A 21,767-nucleotide genomic window follows, 5' to 3' on the forward strand; every position below is an offset into this window, starting at 1 on the left:
CGTCGAAGATTGACGCGTTCGATCGTGATCGATCGATATCCTCCGACACCCAAGGTTAAGCCTGATGTGCTTTGCATAACTGTCAAGTCTTGGCTTCGCGGCCAGAAGTTACGAAAGATATCGTCGTTCTTCGTTCTAGTAAACACGAAAGTAAGCGATACCCGTTGCTATCGTCGTTCCTGGCGCCATTCATATGGAATACGTGGAATAACGATGAATAATTTCTTCGGTTAATGCGACGCGTAACCTTAACGCGCACACGATGGCTGGCACCAGAGGTGATTTTGGCTGTTGAACAATTTTTTCAAACTCGCGGTAGAAATTTCGAACGAAGCTCGTAAATTAGCGAGCGATATAGGTAATATAAGGTACAAAGCATAAGATGTTCCTATATTCATCTCAGACTTCTAGGTATCATTGATAGTTTTCACTGATGTAAAAAGAAACTCGGGGCTGATCTAATTTTCCATCACACCTCGAAAAATGCAGATTCAGATCTTGGGAAAGCGCGAGGCGAGGAAACGCAAAGGTCTAGGTGGTCGCGGCGAGATTCCTCGTGCTTCTTTTTCGAGCACCGAGTATCGCTTTGCAGAAGCAGCCCGGATAGCCACAACTCTGCGGGAAGAAAGAAGCAGCGGAGTGTGAGGGTGGCTTCCAGAGAAAGATGGAGAACAACAGGGTGAAAGCTGCAAGTATAGTAGAGGGAGGGGTGGTGTGGGGGTGGCAATGCTCTCACATTCTTTTTGCCAAGCGAAACGTTGCCGGCGGAGGCAGCGAGAGCGTCGCCTATCGATTTTTACTTCTAATGAATTCAAGCTAAAAACCCTCTCCTTCGAACCCACACCCACGCTCCCCGAGGCCCTCTCTTTCTCTCTCGTACTTCGCCGCGACTGCTGCCACCGCTACCCTCGTGCTTAGCCACGCTTGCACCCTCTGTTCCATGAACCACGCCAATCACTGCGCGGCATAATTACACCGTCGAGCCTGGTGTGCGACTCCGGCGAAGTCGTGTTTCTTAGACCTCGTGCACCGCAGTAAGAAAGGAAAAAATAAAAAAAATAAAAGAAACCAGGCAGTTTGGGGGTGGAGGAGGTGGGGAAACGTGCACGATGTCTGCCGCGGCTTAGACCGAGTTTTTGGCGAGTTAGAACGCCGCTCGAGGGCCTAGAGCACCGTGAACTTTGACTTTGGATTGTTTAGAGAGCATTCGAGCTTATCAAGTTCATTCCCTGATGATCATTTCTTTGCCGAAGGACCATTTTCAATTTTTGAAATTGAACGATGTTGAATTCATCGAGGATATCAATGGTCAACCCATAAATGGTAATTGGACGAAAATAATATTCCGCATCACTTCACCTAGTTACGAATACAAAATGTTTGTAATCATTTCTGAACACTCGGCATCAACGTCGCGCAATAATCGATACAGCAAAAACACAGGAAAATCTACGTAAACTCCGTTACTACGCACGCAGAATCGCAAAAGTGAAATAGTCATCGAGGGCACGCGAATTTTCCACGCGTGTCTCGAATATTTGCGGAGCAATAGAGTCCAACGACCATAAAACGAAGACTGCAGGCCAAGTTCCTGCGACTTCTGTTTCAAGTAAAACCGCAGCGAATCGGGGGCTGTGAAAATTTCACGGAATTACAAAACGAGGACGCGCGATGAAAACGGAACAGATAAATCATCCGGTCGCGAACGAGAGACAGTTTACTGACGAACGCAATCTGAATTCGTGCCAGTCCTTCCCCCCACCTCTTTCCTGTTCGAAGCAATTACTGTATTAGAAATGACTTCGAATTTCCGCGGAACGTGTACGTGCACTTGAAATCCAACGCGTGTATGCACCGTTTGCATTGTGACGCGCCGGCATGCGGTGTAATCACTATGTTGATGCTCGCACAGGAATAGATTAGTAACTAGTTGCCAGATGCGCCGTTCCGCGCAAGCTCGTAAACGGAATCGCTGAATTCTTTCGCACTCGCGACTCCCATTCTTTCGTTATTCATATTTTGGCGACGACGAAGGCTGTATTTCGTAGAAATTATTTTTTATTCTTTTATAATAATTTATTATTTCATTTGTCACACTATTCTGCGCAATTCAATAGGACGATGAAAAAGGTACAGGTTCGAGCGGAATTTCAAATGACTGAAAGTTAACTGCTCCCTCGATCCCTGATTTGTTTGAGTTAGGAGAACCGGTTGACTGTTGCGAGCAACCGTCATCCAGAATTAACACGGCCATTGCAATCGATCGGTGCTCGTCTCCTTGACCACCCCTTTGCCACGGAAAATAAAAACCCGGCTGAAGTTCGAGAATCGCCTCCGGGCGAGAATGGCGCATAATGCGAAACCGGTTTCGAAATTCATCCCTTAAGAAGCCGCTAACTCGTTCGAGTTACCGCGGCGCAATTATCGGCGAAACATCGAAATAGACTATAGACGTATATATAAGGCGATGGCAAACCCTTTGGGACAGGGGAACGTTAATTGAAATGAAACCGTGCGAATGAAATATTCTATGGGGCGAACTTTCTGCTCGGCCTTCTTGCGCGAAGCCTCTCTCACGAGTCTTCGATGGGTTTATGCAAATCGAACGGCGTCTTGCAATAACGATCGTAGCTTCTTAAACATTGTAAACGGCAACTCTATTTCGAACCGAGTTTTGTTGACCGAAGAACGAGTTTGTTTTGCGGTGCGCACGGTTTGACACTGCCCAGACAATGTTTCCATCGAAAGAATTTTAAGAGAAACTTCGTTTCGTTTTCGATGAAGTCGTTTATGCTTTTCTTAGTCGGGAATGTTGATAATAAAAGCTCACAGGCCGAAGTTAGATTCTTTTCGTATGAAACACTTCTGGAAATCGCTGCCCGTTCGATATGCAACTAGAAGAAGCTGTTTAAAATAATGAGACGAACAGAGGTTCGTTGATTAAGTATTATTATTATTTTTAATTTTCGTAACATTCTGAATAATACGGAAATTTATTGCGTTGACATTGAGTTTCAGTATCGAGCCTTCAGAAATAAACTCACGTTTGTTAATTCAGCGTTTCACGCGATACGCCTCGATGACGCGAAATGAAAACGTTAGCAACAAATTGTTGTTATCGTGTCGCGGCGGGATGCTTATCAGTGATCTAATGCATGACCTCGCACAGCAGCACGCTCGAAACTTTGTAATTATTGTAATTATTGCAGTCAAACGTTGTAGCGTTGATCACGAATTACTCGCGGGATCAATTTCTGTGAATTTCCTCGACTTAACGAATTAATCGCTCGCGAAACGCATCGAAATCTATATCGATTAACATAATCAACGGTAACTAACAATAACGTAGCTACATTTAAACTCTCTGAATCTTACATTTCAAGAATAATTTTTAATCGATTATTAAAGTTCATGTAATTTTATATTACAATTACATTTATTGTAGTCTACATAATACTCTAACCGTCAGAGACCGAATCGACCCCGTACTATTTCCACCGGTGAAACGTCGATGAAAGTGGACGTTGAGAACGGTATAATTAAAACTCTTTAATTGCAGCGAGAGAACATTTTGCTTTTATCGGAACGATGTCTGTCGATGGAATTAGATTTGATCCGGTGAACGCTGGAACTGCATTTCGATGAAACAACAAAACGGGTCTGAACAAATGAACGACTAACGAAGATTAAAAATTCAGGTTGACGTAGTCCTCTCGCCAATACTTATTGGCGATGATTAATAATCGGGTTAGCGACTCGATTCCATTAAAAATAGATTTTTACTTTCGAACACAGTCGAAGTACGTTTACATTTCCACGAGTTATTACCGACAGTGCACCCTTCCGCCCCGAAGAACGAAGTTCTGTCGAACATTTACGTTTGACAAACGTTCGATGTTGAATAATCGATAAGGATCGTCCGGAAAGGAACGCAAGACGCGCGCGTTCACAAATCTTATAAATTCACAAGGGTACGGTGTCCCAGCCGCGGTGATATGCACACGTTAAGCGCGACGTCGAGTCGCCCGCGACTAATCGGATTTCCCAGCTCTGCCGGACAACGATGGCAGCGATAATGGAATTACCGTGGGGTCAGCACTTAATTACCACGATGTATAGTCCGATATACGGAACAACATTTCGTTCCCGGCGCTGCAAACATCGGCTAACCGTCGGGGACATTTTTAGACGTTCTAAGCCGATTCGTCGAAGAACCGAGTAACCCGGTTATGCCCATTCGCCTCGGGCTCGAGCCACTTGCGTTTCACCCGTTTCCTCCTCTTATGCTTTCCAACCCTCCCGTTGCTCGTGTTCTTTAATTCCGTGTCGCGAGTACCCCCTTCCAGGAACAGAATTCCATACGTCGAAGTCCGCCCAGGCGAACGAGCATGTTTAAGTAATTGCGACCGAGTGGACACCGGCCTGACTCTAATTCGACGATAGGACAAACGGAATTTCATCAATCTTATCAACTCTATTTCTCGATATCGAGAGGTTCTGGAAGGTTTAAGGGCTTAAGGGTGCGGTTGGATACGAAAGCCGAATGTGACCCTTAACTCCTTGCTTTACGATTTAATTTCCAATAACGCGTGCCATAAACGTTAAGGGGGTTGGTCACACGTTGGAACATTCACGTATCTGATACGTTTTGTTGATGTTTGGCCGGGTAAACTTACGATGTCTCTGAGGCGTCATTGTAAGCTAAGGAGTTAACTCGTAAAATGATATTTTCAATTTAAAATTAATCTGGAAAGAGGCGCGATGGAAAGAAACGTGGCAACGACAAAAATATAACGTTTGATGCGCGAGTGTGTATGTACTGCAAGAGTTGATACGCTTCGCTAGAGTTTCTGACGTCCGATCATGGTAAGAGCTTTATCCGCTTTGTAACTACACAATACCTAAAAGGGGCGGGTTTCATTGTAGGCTGAACGGTCGATACCTCGCATAAAAATTGATTCGCGACGTTTGGAATATTTTAATCGTATAATATGAATTTTTATACCTCTCCTTTGTCTCCGTCTTACTTCGGTTTTGTAAAACTTGTCGAGAGAAAGAATGGGTTTGGGATGCTCGAAAGTAACGTAACTGCTACCTGACATCGATCGACGACCAACGTTGCGCTCCACCACACGTAAAACTGTAATTATTCGTTATACATCCTGGTGACAGTCGGTTGTCAGTTTGCGCGACGTCACGAACCTGTTACATTACTACGTAAATCGAACCACGTGAAACTGGTTGAAATTGGCCCTCGTGATCGATCCCGTGATCAGCGCCGATCAACTTTCCTTTCCGTCGATGGACACTATGTAAACTCTTATTGACTTCAATTTACACGATCTTCCGGAAATTCGAGGAACATTGTCGTTCATCGATCAGGGCTGTATCATTGATACCTATTGAATACTAGTTCGGACTGGTTAGGACTGTATCGTCGATTGAATTCTACCTACGATGAAGGTAGGACGATCGACATCAATGTCGATATAATTCCATCCTAAGATGGCAGTCGGATTACACGGCGGCCCCTGTCTTCCGGGAAGGGCCAATCGATAGCCTCGTGGCTCGAACTGGCCCGTGTTTGCCCACCGATCGAATCCTTTACCGCCAGTTATCCACCTCGATGATACTTTCTTGCGTTGCGTTCGATAATTTCGCGAAATACGAAATTATGGATGATGATCCAGAATGGGATAGAGAGAATATTATTTTCCAAACACCTGCTATTGAAATACCTTCTTTTCATTTGGTAAATTACAATAAAAATGAAATCACCGAGTTGAACAGTGGACTGAAAATGTGACCTTGCTTTTCGACCTGACGTGGTCATTATCCCCTGAAAGTAGGTGAAAGTCGATAGGCGATAGATCGCACGCCTTTCGCGGTATCCATGAGCGTGAGAAGCGTGATAATAATATCTGTTCACCGAAAGACACGTAATGTCAGTTTTCAGCGGACGCAATGACTGCAACGTGTGGTCTCGCGAGGCACCCAATCTCCTTTCGATCCTCAGCTTAACTCACTCGCATACGAGCTAAGGTTGATAGTGGCATGAGTCAACAAAAATAAAAAGTTGTACGTGACGATTCCACGCGAGGACCCCACACAACCCACAAGTAACACCTACATTCACAAATACTTACTCGATACTTTCTAATTTACTTTTTAACTTAAGATGGAACTCCTGACTACTGACTTTAGCGATAAACTCCTAAAGATCAACAATAATCCATATGGTCGAAAGTGGTATCCCCAAGAGATCACGCAGCGACGCGCGTCGATTTCGTTGCGTGTGCGTGTAATCACGTGATCGCGTAACCATAGGATAATAACAGTCGGCGCCGGTTCGTTACAAATTAATAATCGACCCCGTGGCGGGAGAGAGCGGGAAGGGAGGCGAGGGAAGGAGCAACCCAGCGTAGAGGAAGAGAGAGGTAACGTTTCCACCGGGGACCCTGTGATTTCCTAACTGATTTCACGGCGGAGTTGCCAGCCTTCTCGCACGTATTTCCACTCGCTCGCATTCTTTGTCACGAGACGCCGTGGCCCAATATGAGCGCGGATTTTCACGGTGGAATTTGCTGGCTTTTGTCTGTGCCGACGTGAGAAACATTATAAGAAAGAGGCACGATGGGGGCCCGCCCGATCGAACCGATCGAAAACGGTTCGAACGGTTCGCAAGGGCCCGACCGGAAGGTCGACACTCGATATTCTTGCCGATACACGGGGACGAATCTGGACCCCATCACCTGCCAACCTCTTTTGTAATCGTTCTCGTGCTCCTCTCGTGACCTCGACCTGGCTACGGAGATGTACGCCGGTGATGTAAGACCATCGCAAACGATTGTCTCGATGATCCTCCGCGATTTTTGAAGAATGGACGACCAAACTCTCTGCGACTCGATTCTTGGAATATAGTCTATAATTTCTAGACTTGGCATATGCATATGAACCACCACTCTTATATCTGTATGAGCACAAGAAATTCGATGAGTACGGTTATGGTAAAGTTGTTCAAAATATAAGGCAAGGGTGAAGGAGAACCGCGAAGGAAGATCTATCGATAGGGAAATATCATCGAAGGGAACGACACACTGTGTCGGACAGGGAGAAGGAAGCGCGACAAAGAAGACAATAGCGAAGAAAAATGACGAGTAGGGGAGGGTCGATGCATAGGGGATGCTGCACTCGAAAGCTGAAACCCTTAAGGAGATTGTTCTTCTTTTCATTGTTTGAAATGTGACCACAGGCATGGAAGTCCTGGGTGGATAAAAATGAAAATAAGTCAAACCTCCGTGAAATTGCGTCTGTCATGGATATTGAAATTCTTTTATCGGGGATATACGATTAAGAGAACTTTTAACCGCGAGATATGGTTATTGTCCACATTGGAAACGAAAAAAATGTGACTTTAAACGAAGGCATCGGTTAGATTTATTTCTACCATTTTACCTAGTTTCAAGGTATTAATTGGGAAACACCATTCATATAAACGAAAAGAAATCGATAAATCCTTGATCAAACGATTCCAACGCTCATTAGGCAATTCTATTTCTCCGACAAGGATGAGAAGCCTTAAAAGGGTGTAACGATGAATTGGCGCAACAAAAAGCAATTAGAGAACCACCTTGATTCGTACAAAAAAAAAAAAAAAAAAAAGAAAGAACGACGCGGCGAGAAAAAGGTGAAGAGTCTTCGCTTCGACGTTCTTAAGCCGAACTTTCCCGAACCTAGCCCTTGGAGTCTCTTAATTCGAGGATCAACGTGTCTGTTTTCGAAGACTAAGTGCGTGTAGGGGAAATTAGAGAGAGCCCTCTACACGACTCTGGTTTCCATTTTTGGCCAGACTCTTTTTTCACGTCATCAATAAATTTCGGTAGAAGAACGCTTTTGACTATCCTGAAATTTCTAAATCAAATAGCAATACACATAAGAACATTTATCGCCACGCACCTGCGTCTTCCATATTCCACGCACAGTTCCTCCTATCAGGAACCAATCGAGATCCGGAAGTTCATTGCGTTCGCGATTGCAGGTACCTGTGGAAGAATTGAAAAAATTCACGAGCACCGTGCCAATCGCGTTCGATTCAGGAGACTGGGGGCGGCAGAGGGTAGCATCCTCGCGCGTATGAAAATTCTCAGGTCGAGAACCTTGGCTGGTACGAGCCCAGGATCTTTCGAACCGACTCTCGATCTCGCGGAATCCTTCGCTCGATCCGAGCCGTTATCGAAGCTATCTAGGTTCGGTGAAATGATCGGCTCAGTGCCGTACAGCAATCGGATGACCCGCGGCCACGTACGCCGATAGATTTAAATTGCAAATCGATTTCGCTTCTTTGTAGTCAGCCACCTAGTGCGTGCCACCTATCCTCTATACGTGACGCGGAGGCTCGACATGCATCTAGCCTGTCCGCGCCACGCAGCATTCCCAGAAATAGTTTTAATCTCAGACGTGACGGAGACCCCCGTCGGCCAGCTGGCGGCCGGGAAAATCCATAAACTTCTGGTTCTCACCAGGGATCGATACGACCGATGAATGATTAATTCGATGCCATCGGCACCGCTGCGCTTTTTTGCGAAACACTGCTTCCCTGCTAGACGATTATCATTCGTTCTTGGAACATTGGAACCAAATTCTCACGCTGTTCGTATTAGACATAGGTGTGAGAGGATAGTTTGAGGTCATTTGTCTAAAATTCGATCAAATGAAATGAAATTCTTTCATATAAAATCCCTCAGTGACGGTAGAAAAACTTTATGAATGACTATAACGTCCTCTCTACTCTTATTGTTCCTCTAATCTTCCATACTTTTAAAACACATCGAAAACATAAACATCAGAAATAGTGCTAGCTAAATAAATTTACATATTTCATCTACATACTCTAAACCAATATTTTTACGAAAGTAGTATAGGTGAAAGTCATCCACGAGCTTCATACATTGATGCATTAATCTCCATATAATTAAAGACATATTTGGTGCACCGCGCCGGATTGCAGAACATGTTGCTACAACTCTTTTTTATTTCTCCAGCATCCGACTATAAATTACAGGATAATAATCCGTAATAAGTGGTGTATACACAAAAATCAGTGTATCGATTTAATAACCATTAACAAGTGTAGTGTATTCTCCAAAGTTCCAAGCTTCTACTGTGGTATGCGCGATTAATACAAGTGGGTAAAACGTCTACAGAATTTCATTTTAAAGTCATCAAAAAATTGACGTCTCCTGTACAGAACGGCGTCCTTAATCGAAAGAGAGGAGTGCAGCAATGTATCGACACGTTAGTAAAATTCGTCGATACGCGTGTTTGCGTAACCTGTTCACACGAGCGTAACAAATTTCTTTGACAGCCGTGACAGAGACGTCGGTCGCGTAAAACATTAAACCACAACTAATTTGTCGGTAACACGATGCAGGTCAAAAAAATTCAATTTCCATTTTCCGTGCTGATTTGCATGATAAGTACAATTTGTATGATAATTCAGCGTTAATAACGATTAAGATATGATATGCATAATGAGTCACAGTTCTCTCGAAACCCGTGCGCTCGCGCATTCCTCTCCTTCTTATTCGACTTTTTCGGTACGGCGAATCCGTTTTCGCTGTCAGGTATCGATGTTCGTGGATCTTTTGGAACCTGTAATCGTTTTGGAACGATTTCGCGTTCGATAATGAGTTCTTGCCGTGGATAATAATTACGTATCGAGGCGAAGAACGTAACAGTAATTATCGTTGCGGATGCCAGAATGCAAATTTTAAATGTTGCTCGTGGAGACTTGGACTAATTGCAAAAATTAGTTAGTTCCAACAATACCATCTAATAACGAGTCATCTACAGTTTTTGTACGCGAATATTTGGTTTAGATAGAAAATGTTACATTGCTGACGTGAACAGCTGCTGGATTGGGTGCTTAGAACTCATTCGTGCGATCATTAGAAATAAAGACAATAATAAAGATTAAAGTGACTCGTCAAACTCCGGTTCTGCGACTGCAAATACCTCTAGAATTTAACGCTCGGTTTGCTGGTTTCCCAAATTGGCACACGATTTGTTCCCCTTTCTCCAACTTATCTACGTATTACACGAGCTTCTTAGGAATGATTCTCTCGTGGAGTTTATGTGAAACCTATTTGACCCAAGGATAACTTTGACTTCTGACTAAACTTTCCTTTCTATGTATTGCAAACATCTAAACGTATGTACTCGTAATTATTTTATCTGACAGTTAGTTCTTCCATAATTAAACGAAACGTACTCAAGATATAAACAAAATGAATCTACGCCAAGTTCGAAGCAGTTAAACGAAGTAGTGATAACGCTGATCTGCAATCCTGTTGAAACACCGTTTAAGAAGTCTTGAGAGAAGAACAACTTGCATGGTTGATAATAAAATATCACAGGTTACTTCCATGTACCGTATGTTACTCCTTCATTAGCGTGACAATTATTATGCCTGCCCCATGTGAACTTAGCGCGTTCCTTTTTCATTATCGTCGGTTTCCATCTTTTAACGACCGCCCAAGCTCACGTTGATTACGTAAACTGGCTTTTTAACAAACAAAACCTGCGTTAATCACTGCATAATGGCGGATAATCGAGGCGCAATTAAAGCGTTTCAAGCGAACACGCGGTATAAATTAAGTGTACTGCATTTGGTTAAGAACATAATAGTCTTCCGCTTTTGTTCAACGATACAACTCTCGTAAGAAATATGTAATCGATCTTTCATATCAGATAAGGAATCCCATTTAAATAATGGCAATAAACATAAAAACTGTAATAATTCATCTCTGACCGACCAACACATTTTTCATCCAGTAAAAATGCATTTTAACAACACGAGTGATGTACGATGTTTTTTTAAGATAACGATCGTTGTGTATTTCTAGAAAAATAATTCTTATCATTTCCTACTTAAACGAGGACTGATATGATACGTACAGGTATTTGAAGAAAAATAATTGGAAAAACACGATTCAAAAAAATCCGTTTGTAATTGATTTTAACGCGAGTAATTTAACCCATTGAGGAAGGTGCTTTTTTTCTTTTTCTTTTTTTGCGTACGTTCGACTTGCTACAGACGAGATATCTCGTCTTTATCTCGTCACCCGTTCTCAGTGTGTTAAACACAGTTCGATTTTATTTTTGCATAATAGATTCACGAATGCTTCAATGAGAATAACAGATTAGGCGTGCCGATCGATATTATGTAAATAACCGTGAATAATAAAAATAACAAATTATTCAACTGACAATTAAATTGCCAGAATCCTGCTAGCTGAGAATTCGGATACAATATCGAATAAAATTCTTAATATTGACTGGCAGTAGTAATATCAGTCTTTAGAATTAATCTAAACTTGAGAGCGAATTAATTAATTTTTGGAGCATATCGATTATTCAAAACTGCACATCGACCTTTCGAAAGCTCGTTGGCTTTCAAAGGCTGCTGACCCTTCTCGATACCGAATCCTCGAAGAATTTTAGCCAAGAATTTCGATTTTTGACGCGACGGGTAAGCCCGTTCATTGTCGAGCACGTCGAAAAGTGGAGGTGTGTGTATCGAGGGGCCCGCTTAACCGCGGGCCCAACAATGAAACCACGAGAAAAATGATCCTTGTCCGAGGAGACGCGGAGGCAGGCCCAATGGGTTTCTTCGCGCGGCGCTTAACGACGATTTCGATCGTTTACGACTTTAATAATTTAGGCGCGGCCCGGCTCGCGAAGCTCGACACGTTTTCGGTCGTAAACCGCGCGACTAAATCCGTATTTATGGGGAAGAAGAGGTAGTCCGGCAACCGTGGGCCTGTCTCCTTCATCCTTCGCGTCTCTCCTTCTCTCTCTCTCTCTCTCTCCAGCTGCGTCTTCAGCATTCGTCCCATTGCCCATCCGTTTCTCTGTTTCTCCCGCGAGAACCATGGGCGAGTCCAGCGTCTCGCGGGGAATCGATCCGATCGAGGAAGACAATGTTTGAAAATGTCCATTTTTAGTACTCGTTGGAAAAGACAAACTTTTACCGAAGATGCATTTGCACGGTGTTTTATTTATCTTTGTATTCGCACCGTTTGACAGGAACTCCTCGTCGTTCTGTAACCTCCGATGCGTATTTCTGCGACCACGGTGGGTGCTGGATGTGAAATAATTGTCGATCAATGTCCCTTCGAGCATACTTGATTAAACGTTTCGATCGACTGTGTTTCTGGTCCTACTCGGAGTGGGAATGTCGATTCTAATTCTACGTGTAAATTGGTTGAAAATTGTTTTGCCTGATACATTGAAGTTTAAGGGGTAACAGTTGTGTATATTTAGTTGCAAAACTTCGGTAACACGTGAATGATCTCAATCTGCTTAAAATCTCGCCTTTATACTTCAAGAATACATCGATGAACTTAGAGTATAATCATTTTTATCACCTGAACATGTCGCCATTTATTCAAGAGAGTTATTCTTGAGCCTATTTGATTTCTTCTACTTCTAGTTAAATATATATATTCAAAAATATCAAGTATAGTATACCATACCAGGAAACCCGTAATATACAAATATAAAATATAAAATATAATTAACCGTTCCTACTTTCCATCAATTACCGCAAGAAATCAGGTCATAATTTTCAGCTATGCGCAAGAAACAGCGTGGAACATTAAAAACGTTCGAAGCGCGACCATGATTATTTCCCTAGGAATCTAACGTTACCTCCCAACATTTATAACGGCATCGGCTCGTTAGTTAAATAGAAGTTCGGTCTCGGGATAGGTTGCAATAATATACGCGTATAATAAGGTCCCCCTCGGACGTGAGACATTTTATACGCTCTTTATATTCACTGTTCACGACTTACCGAGGACGCAGACAGCAGAACTCATCTACGCTCCTTCCGCTCCCTTATGTCCTGGAACAAAAAACATACGAACGACAGTCAGCACACGTGTGTGTACGTACGTGTGTATGTGTATATGAAGCATAACGAAGCCAGGCTGGGAAACGCTAATGCTCATATCGCGCAGGTGTGAATTCACGAACTGGATTATGATGCTCCGTGGCTCAAAGACGTCGCCAATCATACTCGAGATTATCACGCCAGATAAAAGCACGCGATTCAAAAATTATGCAAGGAAATTCTTGGGTTCGGCCGAACGGGCATTTTCAGGCGATTTACTCGACGGGTTTTGAGATAGCCTCGGGCGGGCGTAAAGTTATGGTTCATTTAGATAAAACCAAATGAAATTTAACTTAAACTAATTCATTGCTGGTAATAATTTCTGGGCGTCACTCTAACTTGAATGTGTGTTAATAAATGTTTCGTTTAAAATATACAAGTAATTTAAATTATGTTCGTTTTTGTTTCGTTTAACTCTTTCTGGCCTGAATTATGTTTTTTCTCATACTAATGTAATTTAATCCTTAAGGTTAACTGGGACTAAAATTAGTATGGGAAAAATAAAAAAAAAAAGAATCCTAATAGTGTAGTTTTCGAGGAAAACTGGTCTTTCTAAGGTCTAATTTTTAAATTTTGTCCTCAATTTTGAACGGCAGATCTGAAAGGTGAAGAATAGTGTACACTAAAATACACCAAGTAACTCAACGAATACAAATCGAGCACGGACGATAAATTGTCCGAAACCGGTGTGCTTTAAAAGCATCACGGTGGACAGGAGGTGGCGTCGAGTCGCTTTAAAAATTGAACGGACGACGGGAAACATCGGCGAACACGTGTAGTAATTAATAAAAGAAAATAGAAAACCGGTCCGGTTACCAACGGCTGTCGCTACAAGAATTCCAGAGCTGGAATTACCGAAAAACCCTTCGAGCGACCGTTTCCAGAACAATGTCCGTCGAGTAAAATATTTTCTGACAGGTACCCGACCGGTCTAAAAATGTGGCTAGCACTCGTTAATAATAGCTCAGCGCGACGAGGAGCCTGGTCGGGCATAAAACGACAATAATTATCGAGCTGTAAAGCCGATCGGAGCAAAGTATTTCGATCGTGGCCCGAGACGGATAACAAGATCGAACCTCGAGGCTGCCTTCCATGCCCACGGAGAGACATCGATGGTTATTATGAGCAACACCATGGGGACTCGTAATATAGCCCATGCTTTGCTGTAGGTCCACAGCTTCTCTCCGCACGCACACCAACCGCCGACACTCTCCTAACGGCTGTAAAAAATGATTCTCGCGGCGAAAGACATGTAAATTTATGAAGGCTCCGGGGCCCTGTCCCCCCCCCCCCCTCCCCGTCGCTACTTCCCCTTCGGCGTTCGTGCCCCCGACACGGATGCATTGTTGCGCTAACAATTAATTAATGTCATTTTAATTGTACCTCCGCGCTGGACCACCATCTTCCCCCTTTCTTCTCGTTGTTATTCTATCCTTTGTCTTTGAGGGTTTCAGACAGCACGAAATTATGCTGATCGGAGTCGTACGCCTTTCTCGGTATCGTTACCATTTTTTCATTTTTGGGATTTTCGAGTACCTGGCTCGGTAAATATTTGATGGACCGAGGAGCTTGGGCCTTCGCTTTGTTGGTCATTGTTTCGCGGCTTTGCGCGGACGACGCGGTATTGTCCACTTAATTGGCGATTCTCTTTTTATTTAAGGGTCGAATGAATTATTCCGGAGTGTCGGCTATTTTTCGATGGTTGAAGTGTTCGGGATAGAGAACGAGCGTGGAATGAATTTGATAACGTATAGATTTCGATGTCTTTTCAATGGGGATTTCAAGGACCTACCTTCTGCCAAATAAGGTATATAAATTAGCGACGAAAACTCCGTCAACGCGCTAGGAATCTCGTCAGAGCTATTCAGTCAAAACGAGCGTTCAAGTTTGAACAAACTCGACTCGTCAAACTTCCTCAAATTTTTGCAAATACCACGAAAAATAAGAAAAGAGCGTATTCGGGCCAGCTGAACTCTGAAATTGACGAAAAGTTTATTCGACGATTTGACACCTGGAATGTGCACGCATTTCGGGGAATCGAATCAACGCGAGTACGATGAATCACCCGAGAATTCGTTACTCGCGCTGCTCGGTTATTTGCAAAATTGACAGATTTCAATCGTAATTATCGTAAACCTTCCGACAGAGACCAGTTGGCTTCTTTTTAGAATCTACATATACGCGTGCGAAATTCGTCGTGGTTGGTGGTTAGAAAAAAAAGCAGAGGGGACACTCTATTTTTCACATAATAAATGCGTTTCGCGCGGGCGCGAATAAACGTTACCGAGGGAAACGTTTATTTTCGTCAATAGCAGGCGTCGGTCGTATGAAATTCGAAAAATTTCGCATAATGCTCTCACCGTACCCGGGCAACCAGTACTAAAAGAGATACGCGATCGTAACGTGAGACCGAGACGTGGGTGGTTCGTTGCACGGGAGAGCGTATAGGTAGTTATTTTTAATGTTGCCCCCGAGCGTGGCGAGAGAGAGGGAAAAAAAAGGACATGTTTATAATCGATACAGGTGCTACCGAAATTAATTCGACGGTCTTCGATCGTGCATGATAAAACTCGGGACGATTCGATGAGAAATTATTTCGTTAGCTTCAATTGGGGATGGGCGAAAGTCTCATCTAGATAAAAATCTACGGTAACTAATGGTAGATGCAAATTAGAACTCGAAATACGTAATGAAATTCACGTTGGACGAATATGAATACTCGTCGGAGACAAATCATTTCTCCATTCTGGTTTTTGACAGTAGGATTCGTATCTATGATTGGAAAATGAAACTGGTTATCTAGGCAAACTATTAAATTTTAGTCTTGACTCGAATCCAAGAGTCTTGATGCTTCGACCGCGACAGTACTCCCACTAAACAGGAAACTGTGCCACTCTTTCGTTTCGCATGAATACAAACGATCAAGAACACCAAGAGCACGTGTTTCTTTTCACCAAAGTCCCTTCGATATTTCGTCGATATAGGAATATTTACTTGTGAAAAACGTACGCGCAGAGTGTAAGGAAGAATTTGACGAAAGGACGCTTCATTTTAGGGTCCTAGAGCAGAGAATCTCCTCGATCGATTGATTGTCCATGCACTCCATGCACAAAATTGCTATTCGATCAACATTCACACGTTTCGAGCTTGCGCGAAAAGAGACTCGAGTCGCTCCTTTCGAAACAATGTTTCCGAGTCAGCCCTGGCAAAGTAAAGTAATGCCGTGTCCAATAAAATGCCGCACGAGCGACATGTTAGTAGCAACGCTTTTATTACCGCCTTTACGATGCTTTTCGGGTCCTCCGACTGCTCGTCGTTGATCCAGGAATCACCGATCTCCGCATCGAAAAGTTTCGTTTCGGAATTTCGACGGTCCCCTGCGCTCACCTACTATCGGGCATATTTTATTTACGATGTTCTGCATTATCATCGGGGGCCGACGCACGCCATTGTGGGGGCTACGTGTGCGTTATTGCGAGAGGGCGGAGAGGGAGGGGGAGAGAAACACATAGAGAGAAATTTATGCGTGGGCGAAACGAGCAACCGAACCGCACAAACTGGACGTATCTCGCCTCGCCTCGAATTAATAAACAGCAACAAATGACCGCCTACGTCCGCCCCTTTCTCCGTCACCGATTTCATCGTTCTGGTAGTCGATCCGTAAAAGATCCCTTTCTCTCTTTCCCTCTCCCTTTCCCTCTTTCTCGACGCGCTATTTCTGTTTCACCCGCACGATCGCGCGCACGCATTACACCCAGCCTCCCTCTTTTTCCCGTCATCCTCGTTCCTTCCTCTTCATTCTCACTCCTGATCCAGCGACCGCCCGCGGTGTCCCTCCCGGAGGCTCATGGCTCCTCCGTGGATCATTTGCACGACGGTCGTTACCGATCTCCGCAACATCGCGCTCCCCGATTTTTCAAACCGGGCTTCGGACAAATTTTCTCCGAGATAGAGGCCGTATTCTTCCCGAGGACGTTCGGAGGGTCTATGGATCCTTCGTTAGATTCGGAGAAATGGGAGTGCTAAACGCTTGGACTGGGTTGGGAGACCATGAAGGACCTAGATCAGGGTTCCTCAACTTTGTTTTTGAAACTCCGAGCTCAGAACATGTAAACACGTTCGAGCCACGCTATCAGCCATGCCTCTTCCGAGGTGATTTATTATAATAACAAGCAACGATTACATTTAATAACTTCTCCCAATAATTCACCAATCGTAGCCGACGAAACTCTCGAATATCCTTGCGAAATTACCGAGCAATTTTCGCTCATTAACCACGAAAGCTGCGCGCATCCCATCATTCCATATTAAGCTGGTTTCGTCGAAATTCAGCATCGAAGGGTAATCGCCTCGAGTCACTTCCCTTTGTGGGACAGAGGACGTGGGCACACGCACGGCACTGAATAATTAACTTCGCTTTGCCGGCGCCGGTTTTATCGTAATTATCGCGCGCGCAGCTCGTTGCCGCCAGTACCGGCGCGATCGATCGTAGATCGTGAAAATGATCGACGGTGCGCCGTTTCTGTGCCGCGCGCTCGCTATGGAAAATAAACGACTTGCCCCCGCGACGCTATTTAAAGCACCATGGAGCCATATATCGACGTGTTTCGACAACTTTTTGTTTCGTAAAAGAGACTAATGACTGCTCGCAACAATCGCGCGATCGACTCTTTGCGGGAATAGGATTGGAGACTTGGAAAGACATTGCATCGAAAACGGTTGATAGTTTTGGTATCGACTAGATTTTCGGAATATTTCGAAAGTGGTATATTTAGAATTTTGCGAAGCGGGAATTATTCGAGATATTCGAGTCGAGTAAATCCATTTCTAAACAGATTTTAAATCAGAATCCCCTTAAAATATCGCGTAGGCGAGTTTTTGCTTCGTACCTGAACAAAATGTTCAGATTGGTTCTGAAAAACGCCCTCGCTATCGTATCAAACAACCTCGATTCGCAGAAATACCACGAGAAAAACAAGAGAATCGGGAGCAATAAAGTTCCCATCGCTCGTGGCGCCGTTCCCCGCATCAACAATTTCATTCCCACCCGTTGCACGAGAACGTCACATTTAGCTCTGGAAGAAATATCGCTTATTGAGATTTTTCACTCGTGAATTATCAACCCTGGCGCGATCGTCGCTCGATAGGCATCGCCAGCGTTATCCCAAAGTGCCAAGCAGAGATAGAAAGAGAGAGAAAAAAAAATAACAAAGATCACGGTTGGAATGTAAATATCGAGGAGCGCGATAAATAATTCCTCGTACGATCGATGCACAAACGGTCGTTAAAGCCGCGACAGACACTCCCGGTTTCGAGATTGAACATTGAATCGTGGAGTTGACGCTCGACACATCCGAAGACGATTCGTCTCCACCGCGACCTTCCACCTTCGCGCACTTTTTCACGTTCCAGGTGACGTTCGCTCGGCGCGAACGAGCCTGAGGTGCGGAGGTGGGATTACGGAATCGCCGCTAACATAATGACGGGCGTAGAGAACGGGCATGGGGACCAATTTGCATAGATAATTGCCACGGTGCGTCGTTAATAACTAATTAAAGAGAGAGATCCGGCTCGAAGCGGTACGTGTGGCGCAATCGTCGCGCCGTTCTAGGCGACTGTTAATTGATCGACGATTAATCACGGCTCCTTTATCACCTCTTCCTTATCGTTTTTACGTCCTCTCCACCTCCCGCCACTGCTGGCTGTACAATTACCGCCGAATCGACGCCCCGTCACGGAACGGCGTCTACAAAAATGCTTGATTAGAATTTGTTCTTCCGTGCCGCGGATCGAAACGCTTTCGAAAGTTCTAACAAGATTGATAGAATACGTCCCCCAACCCCTCCTCGCATCGTGGCTTGATTTCTGGCAGTCGACGTTGGCGGTTGATTCGAACGACGAATTAATAACTCCGCGCGAAACGTCGAGGCTGATCAATTTGTTCAACCCCCTTTGGTTTCCGATCTTATCCGCGGTTTCGTAACTCTATTGTAGCGGGACGGTTCGTTAGGACGTGGTAATTTATCGTTGTTGTAATTTAACCGTGACGGGCGATATTAATTTTCCAGAGTGATCGGGAAATGTGTCGTTTTCATTATTTCATGGCGGTCGCGCCTTTCTCGCGGGTTAAGTTTCTTTAATTTGTAGCGATGGTAATATTAATCATTTCGACTCGGTACTCGTCTTTCCTCGTCGAACATCACTCACAGTCTGGTTGAACTTTTGCAACGTTCAACTCATCGCCACGGTTTAAACTTATTCAGCGGAAATCGTGCGATTTCAAAAAAATATACTGTTCTTACTAAAGAACGTTCGTATAATAGAACCTACCCGTAAAGAAGCTTCTACTTCTAAAGAACAATAGAGATCTAAAATTTCAATGTCGCGAGAGGTTTCGAAACGGAACCCGAAAACGTTAATGTCCCGCAACGAATCCACAAATCTCCCGCGAATCGTGCCAAACGGAGAGGCAATTAATCGTAATGAACTCCACAATAGCAGTTACGACACACGCGAAAGATTTACAGTCGCGCGTATCCAATAAATATCGATAATTGCTTCGCTAATTCCAAAAATTCCCGCGAAGAATTCGATGATTTATGTCGAGCTCGGGCTTTCAGGATTTTTATGACTCTCGCGAAGAGCGGTGTCTATAAAGCGATCAGGGCTCTCCGAGGCGTAGAATGTTTTCTTGTTAATGTGCTAGGAGCGCCGCAATGTCGCTGCAGCTGATGAGAGACTTATTAGTTCAAGGTTGCTAAGGTAATTCCGAGGCTGACTTCACGCCGCGTGCATCGTCGCTGTCGGGACATCAACTGCGTCTGGCGATCGAGTTACCGATATCTACTTAAAGCCGGAAACTCGATGATTAATGATCCGATAGATTGCACTAGTTTCATACGAGAGATTGCCGTAGTCCTATCTTATGGGGAACAAAAACTGAAATGCTGATCCATGAAAGGGATGGTGAATCGGTATTGACGTTAATTGGAAGCAACAATTACTGGTCAAGATTTTGTTCATTATTTTCCATTTCGAAAATTCTACTTCATGATTCATCGAGGAGGTATTGCCGCTCCTAGAAACGTTATCGAAATAAAAGAATAGATACGCTTTTGGCATCACTTATTGTTAGACTACATTTCTGCTATATTTTAATTAAAAATATTCTGATGTAACAAACCAATCACTGAATTCATCGCGCAGCAGGTTAGAAGAGGAGAAACACGCACTCGACACAACGTAAACATGGATTCTGTACTTCAGCTTAGAGAACAGAATGACTAATAGAATGAAAATGGTTCGGAGAAAGGTAGACCATATTTCTATACCTATTGCTAGTAAACGGAGCCACAAAGAAACTAACCTACACCCTGTACATAGTAAATTTTAAGGCACCTTACGATCGGTAGACTCTTTCTTTTCGATCTGGCCTGACCCAAACACCCCGAAACAGTCCTACCACCTCGAAACACTGAATCCGTTGCGCGGCGGCTAGGAACTTGGTCACTTTGCACAAGGTAAACTTAGATTCGCGTTGTTAGGGTGAATCTTTCGGTGCTTACTGTTGCTCGTGGACGGCATCCGAATCGTTCCTCTTGCCGAGCAGTTCCAGACGATGGCCAGATCGTCCCTGGCGATCCTCGCTTAACCGAGAAAGCACGTTATCACTGAAAGCGTCCAAGGCCGCCGCGGGCGCGCTTCACGCGAAAAGAAACGGCATGGTCAGCGTCGGTGAAGGTATCAGAAATCGAGAAGATCGGCGTAAAAAATCGAGCGAAAGACGAACGACCGGGGGTGGCGCTGCCATCGACGGCGACGACGGCGGCGACGACGACGACGACGAGAGGCGTCCCTCGCGCGAGACACACACGTGGTGGGGGCGTCTGCGGCCGCTACGGCAGAACTAAGGGGTTGTTTGCCCCGTTGGGGGGTCTCGAACGGCTCCGTCACCCCACCAGCCTTGCTATTTTGCATAGGGCCTGCGCGTCGAAGGCGGCACACCACGCCACCCACCCTCTTATTCCGACCTGCAGCGACGCTCCATCTCCTCGACGAGCCCCTCTCCTCGTACCCCCCCTAGGCCCCCCTTTCGCGCGGGGGCCACACTTCGATTTGTCGAATCCGCGTTTCGCGGCTCCCTAGCCACCCTCGCGATGGAGAGAGAGAGAGTCTGCATTCGTCTTTCATCCTCGTACCGACTATCCCGCTTCCTCTCGCCCTCGATCTCCTCTCGTCGTCCTCCTCTCTTTTTCTCCCACGCTTTTTTCATCCCCCTCGATCCCTCTGTCTCGTATCGCCCGGGACGCCACTCGTATTTCTGTCCCTCTTCGGCCGGATCCGTTCTGGATGTGCTCTCGAGCTTCTTATTTATCTCGTTGCGCCGGCACAAGCTCGTCTACGGTCATTTCCACTATGGAAACGAAGATCGAGCCGAGGAAATCTTTGACCTCGAGGATTCCCCGGCCCCGCGGTGAGCGGCGGCTCGTAAATTGGAGATTGTGAGGTCATTACTTCCCGCAGGGAACATCTGTTAAGATCGCGTCCGGTGGGGTGGGTGTTTGTCTTGCGAATATGAGATTAAGTACGAAGGGACTCTCTCGCGGCAGTGGAATATCGAAACAGGCGATAGCTCCTAATGGGATGGAAAGCAATGAATAGAAAATGAGGACCGCTGTTTGTGTTTTCGCTCGCTATTTAATTATCGCCCGGGAAACCGAACGCGAAAGACGCCTTCGACGACGCCACGGTCGAGGGTGTAGTTCGAGAGGTCAGATCGAAACTGCAGACAGGAATTTTTAACGAGTTCATG

General features: G+C 44.7%; 2 protein-coding genes across 6 annotated transcripts in view; one reads left to right on the forward strand and one right to left on the reverse strand.

The window, feature by feature from the left end:
• Positions 1-21,767, reverse strand: part of LOC128887306 (uncharacterized) — a 200,799-nt gene that overhangs the window by 118,184 nt on the left and 60,848 nt on the right. For 4 of the 5 annotated variants that reach the window (XM_054143053.1, XM_054143054.1, XM_054143052.1 and 1 more), the window contains one exon: positions 12,857-12,907. In XM_054143053.1, the coding sequence (XP_053999028.1) occupies positions 12,857-12,881 (25 nt within the window). In that variant the 5' untranslated portion in view covers positions 12,882-12,907. Of the gene's footprint in view, positions 1-12,856; positions 12,908-20,520; positions 20,779-21,767 lie in introns of those variants that run through there. The other variant, XM_054143056.1, reaches the window with a different exon arrangement.
• The window catches only part of LOC128887290 (transcriptional regulator Myc-A-like), a 350,744-nt gene that overhangs the window by 47,377 nt on the left and 281,600 nt on the right, over positions 1-21,767 (forward strand). The window lies entirely within an intron of this gene.

Source organism: Hylaeus anthracinus, unplaced genomic scaffold (assembly GCF_026225885.1).
Source record: "Hylaeus anthracinus isolate JK02 unplaced genomic scaffold, UHH_iyHylAnth1.0_haploid 11985, whole genome shotgun sequence".
Classification (NCBI taxonomy): domain Eukaryota; kingdom Metazoa; phylum Arthropoda; class Insecta; order Hymenoptera; family Colletidae; genus Hylaeus; species Hylaeus anthracinus.